Genomic DNA, 13,814 nt, shown 5'->3' on the forward strand with positions numbered 1-13,814 from the left:
ATTTTATATACATATACATATTATACATGTGATATCAAAGGACGGCTAGAAGAAAATATTATACTCGTATATGCAGGTAGCGAGACATTTATCTATCCGATTCTTCTGACAATAACGCTTTTGTCGTTGATGTAATTATATCCGTATGCATTTGTATATGTTTTGTCATACGTGACACGTATAATCGTGCGTGATAAAATTTATAAGCAAGTTGCAATTCAGTTCAAGTTCTCTAAAATTGCTTTAATGAATTTTAATGGAGTGTAAAAGTATCTCAATAAAATAAAATTTATTCGTCATCATGAAATGATGTATATCATGAAATGATGTAGAAATGAGACGAGGTATTTTCGTTGATTACGTGCCATAGATTGTGTAACTGTAAGCGATAATTCGCAAAATGATTTATATTATATTTGTCAAGTTGAAATATGCGTGGTGCTATCTTACGATGAAAATGTTAAGTATTTTATGACAAATTAGATAACTTAAAATTTGGTAACATCGAAATGGAATCTGTCCACACTTTAAAGCATATTCCACGCATGTAAAATAAAATAGATGGTATACAGGCAAATGATTATACTCGGAGAGTTCTTTGAAAAACAGTATTCAACGAAAATAGTCGAGACAGATTGAAAAATGTTTATAAAATAAACCATTTGCTTTTTGAGATAATCTCATTTATATACTACATATGCTACATAATAAAATAGAAAGAAAAGTATGGTGGTTCCGTATTAATATAAAACATTGAGATAGTTCTAATCTTCACGCAAAGATAAAAGGGGAAAAATTTTACATCGTATATTCTCTATCGTATTGTATCTCTTTTCATCTATAATGTTCATCCGTTATGTTGTGTGACCTATCAATTCAGCCTTCTCGCCTCATATACTCTTACGAAAGTTAGGCAATACTGACATCTGCGTAAATTTTAACGTATAAACGTACTTAAGAGAGATACGGAGGAATAAATAAGTAAAAATTACATTTATACCTGGCAAGGATCATGGTAAGCGTGGAGTGGTACGTATTTCCGAAACGTCACTTTGATATCACCCGCGAACACGCCAATCGAGACACTCCCGCGAATGTATTCGATCGTTGTACGATCGAAAGTTTACGACGAGATACGTCGCATCGCGACACGGAAAGATTTTTTCGGTACCGATAAATTGAAATCGTTCGAAGCATTTTTGACGTCCCGACGTCGCGTGCGCCATGGCGGCACCATGCTGAACAGCTGTTTGTTAATCGTGGGGGTTGTGGGGGCAGGGAGAAAGGGGTTGATCATCGTCATTATTGCCATCTACCGCAGGGTGCCAGTAGTCGTTCGCAACTTTACCTTCCCTTCCTTTCGATACGAAGTCGCCGTTTAACTTCCGCGGAAAACATCAGTTACTGTCGCCCTACAAAATATCCTTGGTCGACAAAGTTTGCCCGTTGATGCCAACTAATCCCCGTTCTTTATTGTTCTATATTGCACTTTTTAAAATTAATCTTTCGCGGGACACGCGAGATTGTTCGTTTTTGCGTAATAAATTGTCTTGTACAGGGTAGTACCAAATGACGCTCTTGAAGGAAAATGTAACGTGGTGATAGATGAAAGATTATTCTCGTTTCTCTTAGGTATAGTTTCCTCGATCGACAAACACATTGACAAACGTAGCTCAATTTCGAAGGCCACGATGCCCGGTAAAGCTATCCTTGCATATCATCACGCGCGATCAATAGAGTAGACGTGCGTAGAACATTATCCGATGCCTGCGTACTTGTTAAATACGTTTGCGACGGCTATTTGCTTTTAACTGTTTATCTGCAACTATAACGTATAACTATTGTTGCGCGTTTTCTTTTCCAAACTTTATTCTTGTCTCCTATGCAGAATTTTGCAACTTTGAACTTTAAGTTTGCTCCACAAACGAAAGCCACAGTTGCGAGGATCTTATCCGTGCGACACACTTGACGTATTCCAATGCGCCGGCCATCGATCAATTCAATTTCTATGCAACGCGATATTCTCTGCCGCATTCCTTCGAGCTGTCACTACGAGATTGTCGTACATTACAATTAGTTGTTTCTACGCATCAATGCATTTCTATTACGCTATCCTAGGTCTATATATTCACGATTCGTCGTGATTTATCATGGAAATACGTGTTTAGATGACAGAGCGTAGATATTGAGCGTTGCTCCGATTTATTACTTTTCCGTCAGTAGGTTTATAATCGGTGTTAAAAAAATATTCTCTCGTTTCTGTTGTCTTCATCATCCCTGATACATTAATTAAATTTTTACTCCGTATACACGAAGTACGCCTTTTCTCTTCACCATTAATATCAATGTTAATTTTAACATTTTTAGTATTTTTTTGATTAATTCTTTATCTTTGCTTCTTACATTGTTTTCTTTTGTCTTTCCGCATTATCCGAAATAGGGATATTTACGGCAGCTATTTACGGCACTGTTATCCTATACCTTCATTCGTGCGATCGTATTACTCACACGAAAGCCTATACACGTGCGCACGCTACGCCTCTACATGTAGCTGTGTGCGACCTTGCGAGCGCAACAGGCGTCGCTTTACAACCACACTGATGACGAATACACGTAAAATCCCTACTTGAGCGGCAACGACCAGTCTTGTAGCAGTACCGTAGTTGTGTAGAATTTTACTTGATCAATTTCCAAATTTATGTAAAAATTGAAAAAAGTTGCAATTATTCGGAATCAAAGTACAATAAACTTACCCGATGTGATACGTGATTATGAAAGAGATAATATATATTATATATATATATATATATATATATATATATATATATATATATATTATGGTGTTAACGTGTTTCATATGTACAATTGTAATTAATACGTATCTGCAAAAGTGCAAAGTAGAAAAAATATATGGAAAAAGAAGCGTTTAATAACAGTATAAGCTTTTAACAGACACGTATGCGCGTCTCTTGGACAAAAGTTGCTACTTCGATACTCGAGCCGATTGAAAGATACCTCGTTATCATCCGGCACTGCAAACCGGCCACGCTGGCCTCTTATAAAGAGAACCCACGCGAGAGCACTAGGCTGCATAGCACGACAACGCTTCGGAGTCGACGGCTGCACAGGGCTTGTACAGCCGACATTCACAATCCAAGTGTACGAAGCCATTCATGGGAACCCGCAAATCTCGTTAGATCGTTACGATGACGTAGCGACTTGGACGCATCGGCAATGAGCGGTGGATCGTGTCGTAAGTGCGTGAAAGATGCGGTGAAAGTTCCCGGTGAATTCTTCGGCGAGTGACGGTGGTGCGTATTCGCGTCCGATCGTTTCGGAGCGATCGTAGACTCGGGCGTCGACCATCCTGATGACCAGCAACCAGAGAGGATCGGCGTAACGATTCTCTTCGAGCGTCATTCGTTGCCAAAAAAGCAAAAGACGAATCTCCCATTGTTGAGTCCGATCGGCGACAACTTTTCAGCAATTATGATAAGCGCGAGTATCACTTCTGCCGCGTGTCGGAATCACACGCCGTCGAGACTCGATCTACGATTAACTTGAGCAACGTGTTCCTAAACTTGGACCGAGGGATGCACTTGCCAAACTTGAAAGAGTTGTGATTTCATCCGTCACTCGAAATTGTATTCGTGCCGAGTAAAGTCGAACGATGCAACGAATTAGTTACATACTGATCTCTAATCAACGAGAGATTGCGTCGGCTACTTACACAACTTACACAAAGTCATTTTACCGATGTCGTTAGATATCTGTCGGTTCATTTCAATCTGGGCGATCCGTCACTCGAATGAAAGCTGCGCGGCGCAGTCCCTAAGTAAAGAAGTTATCATCCTTGTTATTTTTCTTGCTTTGGATGACACATCGAGCGTTAAAGTCTCTTTATTAAGAGGATGGCAGATGCGTCCGGCGTTCGTGTTCCGTCAGACATTCGGAGCATCAATGGTTAATGACGCGATAATCGAGGTCGGCTCTCGTTTAAACGTGATTTTCGCTACGACATTCCGCGGCTCGTCGCATAGCGTAATCGCGACGATCTTGGAATCAATCGACAGCACCGGCGCGGCATGGTCACGACGAACTTCTCTCTTTTCCTTTCTTTTTCCTTCGCAGAGGAGTATTGTATGATACGTATACGTATGTATGTGTTGTTTCTTTGACGCGGTTGGGTTTTTCATACGCGTGTAAATCGAATTCAATCGAATCGTTCGGCAAATTTGCTATTTGAACGCGACACGAACGAAAAGGCCGAGCCGCTGTGCCGTATCGCCGCAAGAATCGACAATCGCCGATAATTACTCTTACTTACTCGTCGTTGATGACACCGTGTTGTGAGAGAAAGCATGCTTCCTAAAGATTAAAGATGGTCGTACTATCGAGAGAATTCTATATCCTCAGTGTGGCGATATTTACTTGAATATAATATTCAAGTAAAATAACTTTACTATAGACTTGAAAAAAATCATTTTTAAAATTCTTTATTAAAGAGTGAGCATCACATTGCTATCTCATACGAGACGGACACATTTTTTCTTTCTTTCGTAAAGATCCAAGAATTTACTTGCCACGCCAATCAAAGATACAGGATAAAAATACAGGAGAAAAACTGAGTAATTACAGAGAACGCGATTATAATTAATTATAATTAACAGACATTTCAACAGTCGTTGTTACCACTTTCGAAATAAGAAATGGAAAAATGAAAATAGAGATCAGCATCGCAAATAGTTATTTGGGATTGTTTCGAAAACCGTGTCTCTTAGACGATCGAAAATAGGCACGAGATTATATTACGTACGCATATTAATAGCGCGTCTTTGCGATAGCGTGCGTGTACAGCTCGTTGTTAAATCGCTCACGAATAAAATTTACAGCGCTCACGGCCAACGCTACCTGCACGGTGAGTACCCGTTATCTGAACGATCGCTCGTTCTCTGATAAGTCGTAATTGGGGATTTCGTGAGGACCACGCGAGCATGGCGCTAGCAAAGATCAGGAATTTCATCGACAACAGCCTGAAAACGGTGTCGACGCCGCTGGACCGTACGGTGAACTTGGAGCCAGAAATCGGCATCAGGATCGTGCACTCGCCAAACGACAAGGGGCTTCACGTTACCGTGCTTGGCGCTAGACACTTGCCACAAAACTTTGGCTTCACCCGAGTCAACAGCTACATCGTGAAGGTAAAGTGAACGACGGAAGATGGTTCGTCGATCGATGGAACGTGGATCGATCATTCGTAATTCTCTAGAGCGACGAGTACGTTTGACGTATTATCGCGAATCTATCTATACCATTTCTACTACGTACCAAGTGTAGTATACCAAGTCTACAAATCTCATCGACATTGAATATTTTAATACATTTCATCCGCACGAATATAAAATTTCAATCGTAACGATCATTATTCTATTTTCAATAAATTTTTCGATAAATATGTCGCGACTGTAGATGCTAAGCAACAATGCACTCTGCGTACTGCGGTGCTCGAGTCTGAATTACGCACAAGGTGGAGACGTTCCCAACACTCTTGGGCGTTATCTACGATTACGTAACACCATCGTATTGTACAAATCCGGCATTGACTGTAGTAATATCTTATTGACCGGCGAGCATGTTCTTCACGACGTGACGGTATCGTGAAGCACGAATAGAACGGAAGGTATATAGATACATCTGTCATATATATATATATGACAAAAAGGCTGCGATTTAACGTTTTAAAGTATTCCGGGAATACATCACGGAATACATGGTAATATTCATCGTTGTCACGTAATATCGTTGATGAATCCCCCTTCCTAGTAGCATCATGATTGGTAGCCTGATTACCTATTATTGCAGGTACAATTAAGATACGGTGTACATTTTATTTTCGCAGTACTCAAAGATACGATTTAAAATATACAAACTGAAAATATTTGAAAATATGTTAATATTAATCATTAATCATTGACGACCGCGATATTGATATATCGCAATTCCTGAAAAAAATGGTTGAATTTACTCTTGTCCTATACATAGAAATGTATAATTTCTTGATTTCTAGGTAAAACTAATCCCTGGTAAAGAAAAGTTCGAGACTACCACGAAGAACGAATCCTGGCCACAATGGAACGAGGAATTTATTTTCCCTTTGCGCAAAGAAACCAAGCAAAAGTTTGGTAAGTCAAAGGTCATCGAGGAGGAAATCAATGGATCCAGATTCATCGTCGCGACTCTGTACGCGATTCTCGAGGACAAACCTCTGATAGCGACCGAGAAGAAAGATGCGGATAAGGAGAAGAGCTTACTCGCCAAAGGAGAAACGCCGAAGAAGAGTGGAAAGAGGAAGGAAGGTCAGGGTGGTTCGTCCGACAATCAAGAGTCGAATACCAAGAACAAGCTGCTCGGTCAGTTCTTTGGGAAGGGTTCCGACAAACCCGCGGAATCTACAGTCGCGGAAAAAAGAGCCTACGACAAGAGACGAACCGTTGGCGCGACAACAATTCCGCTTGACCCGAAGAACTTTCCCTGCAAACCGCCGAAATCGAAGCACGCCAGCGACGTGTCCACGGGAGACATGTGGAAACCGCTGCGACCGATCGCCAGTGGTATCTCGGGTGCCGAGGAAAGGGTAGGTTTTCCATTTTTCTAGAATTTCGTAGAAATTCTCGCGATACAATACCGTTACGATGCGTGCAAGAAGTAGGATTAACAATTGTCTCGTTTCTGAATGGGCAAAAATGAGATACAGATTACAGTGTAACGGTGACATGTCAATCGTGTCAATCATGTCAAATGAAATGTTAAAAAATATTTAAAAAAAAGGGAACGATACATGTATGACACGATGTTGTTTCAGAAAGAGAATAAAAAAGGACAGGTGGAATTGTCATTATGTCTATCAAAGGGTGAAAAGGATGAGGAAAGCGGTGGCCAGCTGATATTGTCTCTGCATCGTCTGAGATGCTCGTTACAGACGATGCACGAGCACGAGGGTCTAAAAGGACAGATGTATCTAAAACTGTCGGTCGTCGATAATGGACGAGTAACGCATTTTTGGAAGAGCGATCGATTCGCACCGACGGTGTCAATGAAATTCTCGCCGGAAACGGCAAGGGTCGTCGCCGACAATCCATACAAGGGAGCGCTCAACGATGTCAGTTTTGTCGTAAAATTTGTCTCAAAGAACAAAATGGGTGAGAAAGAAATCTAATAAAAATTCTCTTTTTATAAGATATATAAAACAACGTAATAACATCCCATCGTTTAAATGTATTATTGTTGTTGTTATTGCACAATCATATTTACATTTTAGGCAAGAAAAGCCCCGTAGGCCACTTTGTGATCGGGTCTGACGTTGGTGGAACTTATGGTGAGCAGTGGAAGCAAGCTTTAGCGAAACCGGGACAACAGATAACGAAATGGCAGGCGTTCGAATAAAAGCAAGACGCGCGCCGCCGCCGCTGCAAAGCAACTGGTAACTTATTCAACGCTACGAGTATTACGAGTAACGCGGCAGTCGTTGCACGAGGTACTTTCCTCTTGGACACCTAGAGGCACTGCAACGAAAACGAGAGCACGATATACGCGCGTCATAAATGTTTCAGGCACCGATCGATAATGCCTATTCCAAAGAATACACGTATTCGCCTACGCAGATACGCGAATACGTTTCGAACATCGTTGCGCGTGTGCATTGTTTTTTACTACGCAAATGTATATTCTGGGATATCCGTTGCCAATCTATCTCGAGAGAAAACCATTATCGGATATCTAGTTTCGTCTATCATTCGAATCGTACAGACGTACAATCATATTTGTACCGATCACTCGCCAATTGTAACCGTCCTTGATCCCGCGGAGCAGAGAACTACTCCAAATTGGATCAGTGTAACCGTCCGTAAAGTAACAGTTATCATTTGATGCGTATGTAATCGAAGCGAGTAATTGTAACACGTTACAAAACCAACATATTATACTTGGTAAGATCGCGAGAGTCTGAGGTCGCCGTTACGTTACGTTACGTTAGTATCAAACGTTGACATTTCGTTCCCACATTGAAACGAGATAATTAATATATATATATATATATATATATATATATAAGACTTTTTCTAGTATGTTGCATACATTGCACATGTTGAGAATGCTCATTCCTTTATTGGACACGAAATATTCGAAACGAAACAAGCGGCCAATAATCGGATAGTTGGTATTAGTAATACTTGAAAGACTTTCCAGATTGTGATAAATTAAAATTTTTTTTCTACCATCATCACTTGTACATTCGATAACGTAAGGTGCTTAGAGTAAATGTTAAGATGACACACAGTAATCGTGCAAGGCACATCTCTATAATAAACTGACAGGATATATTAGGCAGATAATAACATGGGATTAATATCTTTAATATCTTTAATACAACGATTCTTTAACGTTTGAAATGTTTTATAATAGCGGAATGTATGATAGCCACTGAAAACGAAAGAATAATTAATTTCTTTTCTTTTAATTACACGTTGTACCATTAACTACTTTCTTTACAATGTTTCTGTCTCTCTTTTAATAATACATACATCGATACGGTATTGCAACGAATGTTTGGACATGTGTACAAAATGCTGACACCAAAAAAATTAATACGCACACAATTTCGCGCATATATGTGTAAAAAGTAAAAAGTTTTTATCTCGTACTTGTTTTTATTATTGTATCTAAAAAGGAAAAATAAATTTATCTACAAGTATATCTCATATTCATGTATTTAACGTGTATTATTGTCCAATGTATATTAAATTATTGTTACGAAGAAGAAACGCATTCAGTTCGTTAGGTCTCCTAAAAGTAGTACCTGTTGTTCAGAATATATTTTATTATCCGCATTTCGTACATTAATGCAAGAGAAAGATGTACATAGAATGTTAAGCACAACGTATGGGAACGATATTGTGCTTCATACGAATGAGATGCGTCGATGATGACATACAATAGAACGCGTATCGTGTCTCATCTGATGGCAGTGAGAAACTAAGTATTACTGAAACAAGTATGTACAAGAGTATAAGAGAAAATGGCGAAACGCCAACTAACCTAAATTGGATGCATTAATCCGGACGGTTTAATTGCAGTCTTATCCGTAACAATTGTTACAGCAATTTCGACTATTTCGATATTAGTACGATTTATAATTTGTACTATGTATTATTAAGCAGAAATATAGCACAAATATATATATATATATATATATATATATATATATATATATTTTTATATAGGTAGTAAAAATATATTTCTTTTTATAAAATATATAGTTCGTCGATAGAGCGTACGCCAGAATAAACCGTTGGCTTACTGGAAGTTACTTTTTCCAACGCGTAATAATGTAAGATACAAATTTCGTATTCGTGAAGTCAGACTATAAGAGTAAGATGTAAAAAGGCACTGGATTGCATATAAAATTACAAAACTTAGAAAATTGCATAGAAAAAAACTATAGCACTTATCAATATACTTATCATATCATTGTAATACATCTTGCTTGTTTCCTTTTTTCTTTTTCTTTCATCTTTCTTATTCGTTCTCTCCTTCGCTGAAGCTCGATGTATAAAAGATGTGAGGAGTATTGAGGAGTATAAGTACAAGTGAAAATCGCGAATTCCTATAAATATACTTACTAAGTCTATACTATCCAATGAATCAGATCTGTCAGAAATCTTTGGTTAGAACATATCAAACGCGAACGAGAAACACGTATCGAGCGGTCGCTATGAAACCGATTAACAATAGTAGCCAATCTCCGTGCTGATATCCCGCCGAATTACAACCGTCTTTGCTATTGCATGTGCAGTACTCCATAAATATGTTGTACGTTCCAGTACGCATCAGGCAAAATCGCTCGTCACCCGCGATTCCAGGTTCGCCCATGTAAGCACAGCTACGAAAATATCTCCATTCTCCGTTAACTGCAAATTAAGATTCATACAAAATGCATAAGGAACAACGAAACAAAAAGAAAAGTAAAAGATGAGCAAACAATAGATTCATGTCTCTGGCGATACATGATTAGCACATAGAAGCGGACAGGTTGATCACCTTTTTGACGAATTTTTCTACACATTGTCGGTCTTACGCCTGGAAGATGTTCCAGATCGGGTTCTTGCTTGCAGTCCGTAATAGGTACAGTGGAATTGTCAAACGGATCCGCGCACTTTGGATCCGAGTCGGATCTGCATACCCAACATTTGATAGACATTCCTGGAAAAAGAACAGCAAGAGAGGGAAAATGGAAAATACCGTTCAAATTCAAAACCAAAAATTAAAATATGCTTTCCTCGCTGTGCCAAGCGTTTATTCACACGCGTTGCAATCAATACTTATTTCAGCCAAATAGAGGTTAGCATTGTGTACAAGCGCGCGCAAAGTAAAAAAAAGAATTAAGGACAAAGTAATCATCGTAGTGATATTATTACGAAATTATGAAGCATATAGCCATTATTTGGATCTCTGACGAAATAACGTGAGAAAGAGAGAGCAATGTGTAATGTACAATAAAAAGCTTGGAGATTTCGAAATATCCGACTCGATATACCTTGATGGATGCAGCAGAGAAGGAATAACGTTGTCACAAAAAAGGCAAGACGATTTGCAACGGCCATTTCGTGGAAAGCGTGAAAGACGTTTTCGCTCTTAGCTCTATCAAACTTGATTACGAGAGATATTTGACTCCTCTACAGTGACTTTGTACGTACTGTATGTCCACGCCTATAATTGACACGTATAACTGACCAGGCGCGCTGTGCTGCCCTCGCTTATACCGGGTGTCTCGCGAATGAATGTTTTCGTGAAATTCTTACGCGAGATATAATTTAATTCTTATAGTTTCCTCTTGTATCCTTGCGCACTGAGTGCATTCTGCTATTAGTTAAGGGGATGCTGGAGCTGCTAGTGAACTTCTTCGCGATGGTGCTGCCATTTGCACAAATATTTGCTTTTTATAAAAATTTGGAAAGTTGTACGCACAAAATTGCACCCGTCCACCCTCGGGATAAAATAAAGGAATATAATGAAGCTTTTCGAAGTGACTTTAGAAGAGTAATAAAAAAGATATATTGATAATAGATCAAAGTTTGATAAAAATTTCTAATGGCTAGAACTTTTCGAGCCCGATCCAGCGCCCTTTTACGATCTCCATCGGACGTTCCATTCCAGAGATATCGGCTGTGTGATGAAAAATGGTTTTTCGACGATATCTCGGGAACGGAGAGGGCTAGAGAGAGTTGTACCAAACGGCATTCGACGGGGATTTGCGAGCCCTTTCCAACGCCCTTATTAAACTTTCCGTCACACGCACCGTTCCGGAGTTAATCGCGAAAAAGTAGTTTTTACAAAATGCTTGATATCTCGCGAACGAAGCGAGCTAGAGAGTTAGCTAGCTGACAAGCTAGAGAGTCAGTTAGCTGACAAAGTCATTCGTCCGCATGCCCGCCCGCCCGCCCGCACGCTCGCCCGCACGCCCGAATGTCCGCCCGCACATACGCGCACGCCCGATGTATGAAATATTATCTCACAATTATACGTCACAATTATAGAAAATGACAATTTTAGAAAAAGACAATGCGCAAATGACTTTTCTACTTATTTTTCAATTATTTTTCTTATTATTTGTTCTACATATATGTGATGAGAAATTATACAAGAGAAAAGAAGTATGTACGTACATGTATGGAGATATTTGATAGATAATTTGATGTTTCTATATAATTATGTAGAGTTTTACTACCAACACAGGCGCGCGCTAAGCGCGCTATTTAATTTTTGAATATTAATAATGTTTTTGGATAATAATATTGATCTATTATTTATTATATAATAAATAAGACAAATGGTATTGTAAAAAAGGCGTTAAAGGTGTTATTTATTTCATGGTGTTTGATGAATGGAAATTTGACAGAATTGACAGCTGCCGTATCGTACGGCACATGAGCTGATTTGGCGAGTCACGGGCCGCGAGCACGCGTCTTGGCCGTTGGACGTTGGACGTTCGGCGTTCGGCGTTGGACTTTCGCCGTTGCCGTCCGGCGACGTGAACCTATCGTACGTATGTGAACGCGCCTTTAGGGACAAAGTCGCTTTGCTTACGTGCGTGCGAGCGTACGTAGGTGAGTGTGAACGTGAATCTGGAGAAGAATGAAAGTGAGAATTTTAGCATACGATTAGGATATCCGAGGATGGAGTACAGCAATTGTTTTGGAAGTGGTCGGAATGGAAAGCTTGCATAGACATTATGTTATAAAAGTATGGTTAGATTTTTCATTAGGTGTTTAGTTGGTGAGAAGATATGGGTAAGGAAAAGTTGATTCGACATGAATTTGACGTGAAATTGCGGATAAGCTACTTGGTAGCGCGCGACGTGTACACTGACCGGCAGCGAATCGTTTCGCAAATGGCGGAGCATTTCCTACGTTGCCCGGCACTCTAGCGTATAACGCAGCGGCGGATATTCGGTAGATGGCGGCCATCCGCCGAATTGATCGACGATGGTAATTGATCGACTCGTATGGTTATGAGCAGCGAAAGAAATATTCCGTCGATAACGACATGCGTGTATGAGAAATGTGTGGGTTTTAAATTGTTTTATTAAAGTTATGCGAAGGAAAGTGTTGCTTCGTCAAATATATTGGTGGTCCTGAAAAGGAGCGTTTGTAATTAGCTGTGGTGCAGCAAAACAAAAAAAAAAAAAGAGATCGCACGTCGTATTCCTTGTTCCGTGCAAACGGTGCGCAAATGGATTAAACGTTGGCAAGAAGAAGGGAAGGAGCGTGTTATGGATAAAGGAAAAAAAAAAAAAAAAAAAAATAATAGAAGAGGACGAGTGTGAAATGCTGAACAAGATTTTTGATTGCTTAACCTTAATGTCGGCATATCCTCTTCTGGGTAAATAGTGCGAACGCTCGGGAACAAGACGTTTTCGAGAATATGTACATATTGCAGAGCATCGATATGCGGCGACACTTGGACTAGTTGACCTGGACCGTGTGCACTGATCGAGCCCCACATACCACAAGTGATACGCCCACTCCGATCGCGAGAAACAAGATATTTTGGATCTACACGAACGGTGTGTGCGGGCGGCCTAACGTGGTCGTAACGGGGGATGAATGCCGTACTAACGATATAAATAGGCGCAGTACTAAGGAGGAAAAAGAATGAAAGAGGGGAAAAATGAAGTTTGTTTTCTTGGTTCGTTGGTCTTAACTAGAAGGTTGCGGTAGTAACCATTAGAACATATGTGGTACTGACCCTGAAAAAGTGGGAAAATTGGAAGGAAGAGAAAAATAGAGATTTGCTTGGTTGGTGCGCCACAGGCTGATGGGCGTGAAAAAAGCCTGCAGTACGGACTAGATGGAAAAAAAAAAAAAAAAAAAAAGAGGAAATGGTGTGGCAGGGATTGCGATATGGGAGCAGGTAGATGGAACGAGGATAGAGATAGAGAGAGAGATAGCCTATGTACGTTTATTCGGAGTATGGAGAAGCGACGAGTATGGAGGACTACCGATCGCTGACACGTTACCGAAATGCCCCCTGCATACAGGCCGTATTGATAGTGGAGCGTGAAGTGAAGACTGGAGACGACGGAGACGACGGAGACGACGGAGACGAAGCGTGTGTTATGGAAGGAAGATGGTCGTAAGACGAATATAGAGTAGATTTGATAGCGACGAAAGAAGAATCCTCTTGTGATGGTGGAGAGTGGAGAGTGGAGAGTGGAGAGTGGAGAGTGGAGAGTGGAGAGTGGAGAGTGGAGAGTGGAG

The 13,814-nt window shown here is 40.1% G+C and overlaps 3 protein-coding genes across 7 annotated transcripts in view; 1 reads left to right on the forward strand and 2 right to left on the reverse strand.

The window, feature by feature from the left end:
• The window catches only part of LOC105277738 (bifunctional heparan sulfate N-deacetylase/N-sulfotransferase), a 225,192-nt gene extending 223,943 nt beyond the window's left edge, over positions 1–1,249 (reverse strand). For both annotated transcript variants that reach the window (XM_011336331.2, XM_011336330.2), the window contains exon 1: positions 1,001–1,249. The gene's annotated coding sequence lies outside the window, so the exon portion shown is untranslated. The remainder of the gene's footprint in view (positions 1–1,000) is intronic.
• Positions 1,250–3,077: 1,828 nt separating this feature from the next.
• Positions 3,078–8,724, forward strand: LOC105277737. Of its 4 annotated transcripts, none has more exons than XM_011336325.3 (5): positions 3,078–4,812; positions 4,893–5,201; positions 6,068–6,634; positions 6,863–7,199; positions 7,319–7,458. In XM_011336325.3, the coding sequence occupies exons 2-5, from the start codon at positions 4,995–4,997 to the stop codon at positions 7,441–7,443; spliced, it is 1,236 nt and encodes a 411-aa protein (XP_011334627.1). In that variant the 5' UTR covers positions 3,078–4,812; positions 4,893–4,994; the 3' UTR covers positions 7,444–7,458. The 4 variants fall into 4 exon arrangements, with proteins under 4 accessions (XP_011334627.1, XP_011334630.1, XP_011334629.1 ...); XM_011336328.3 differs by having other exon boundaries at positions 3,078–3,257; XM_011336327.3 differs by having other exon boundaries at positions 3,078–3,253.
• A 770-nt stretch (positions 8,725–9,494) lies between these two features.
• Positions 9,495–10,916, reverse strand: LOC105277736. Its single transcript, XM_011336323.3, has 3 exons — positions 10,592–10,916; positions 10,096–10,257; positions 9,495–9,965 (listed from the first exon to the last, which is right to left on the reverse strand). Exons 1-3 carry the CDS (start codon positions 10,656–10,658, stop codon positions 9,733–9,735), a joined length of 462 nt encoding a protein of 153 aa, XP_011334625.1. The 5' UTR covers positions 10,659–10,916; the 3' UTR covers positions 9,495–9,732.
• Between the last annotated feature and the right edge of the window lie 2,898 nt (positions 10,917–13,814).

This window comes from Ooceraea biroi, chromosome 12 (assembly GCF_003672135.1).
Source record: "Ooceraea biroi isolate clonal line C1 chromosome 12, Obir_v5.4, whole genome shotgun sequence".
NCBI lineage: Eukaryota > Metazoa > Arthropoda > Insecta > Hymenoptera > Formicidae > Ooceraea > Ooceraea biroi.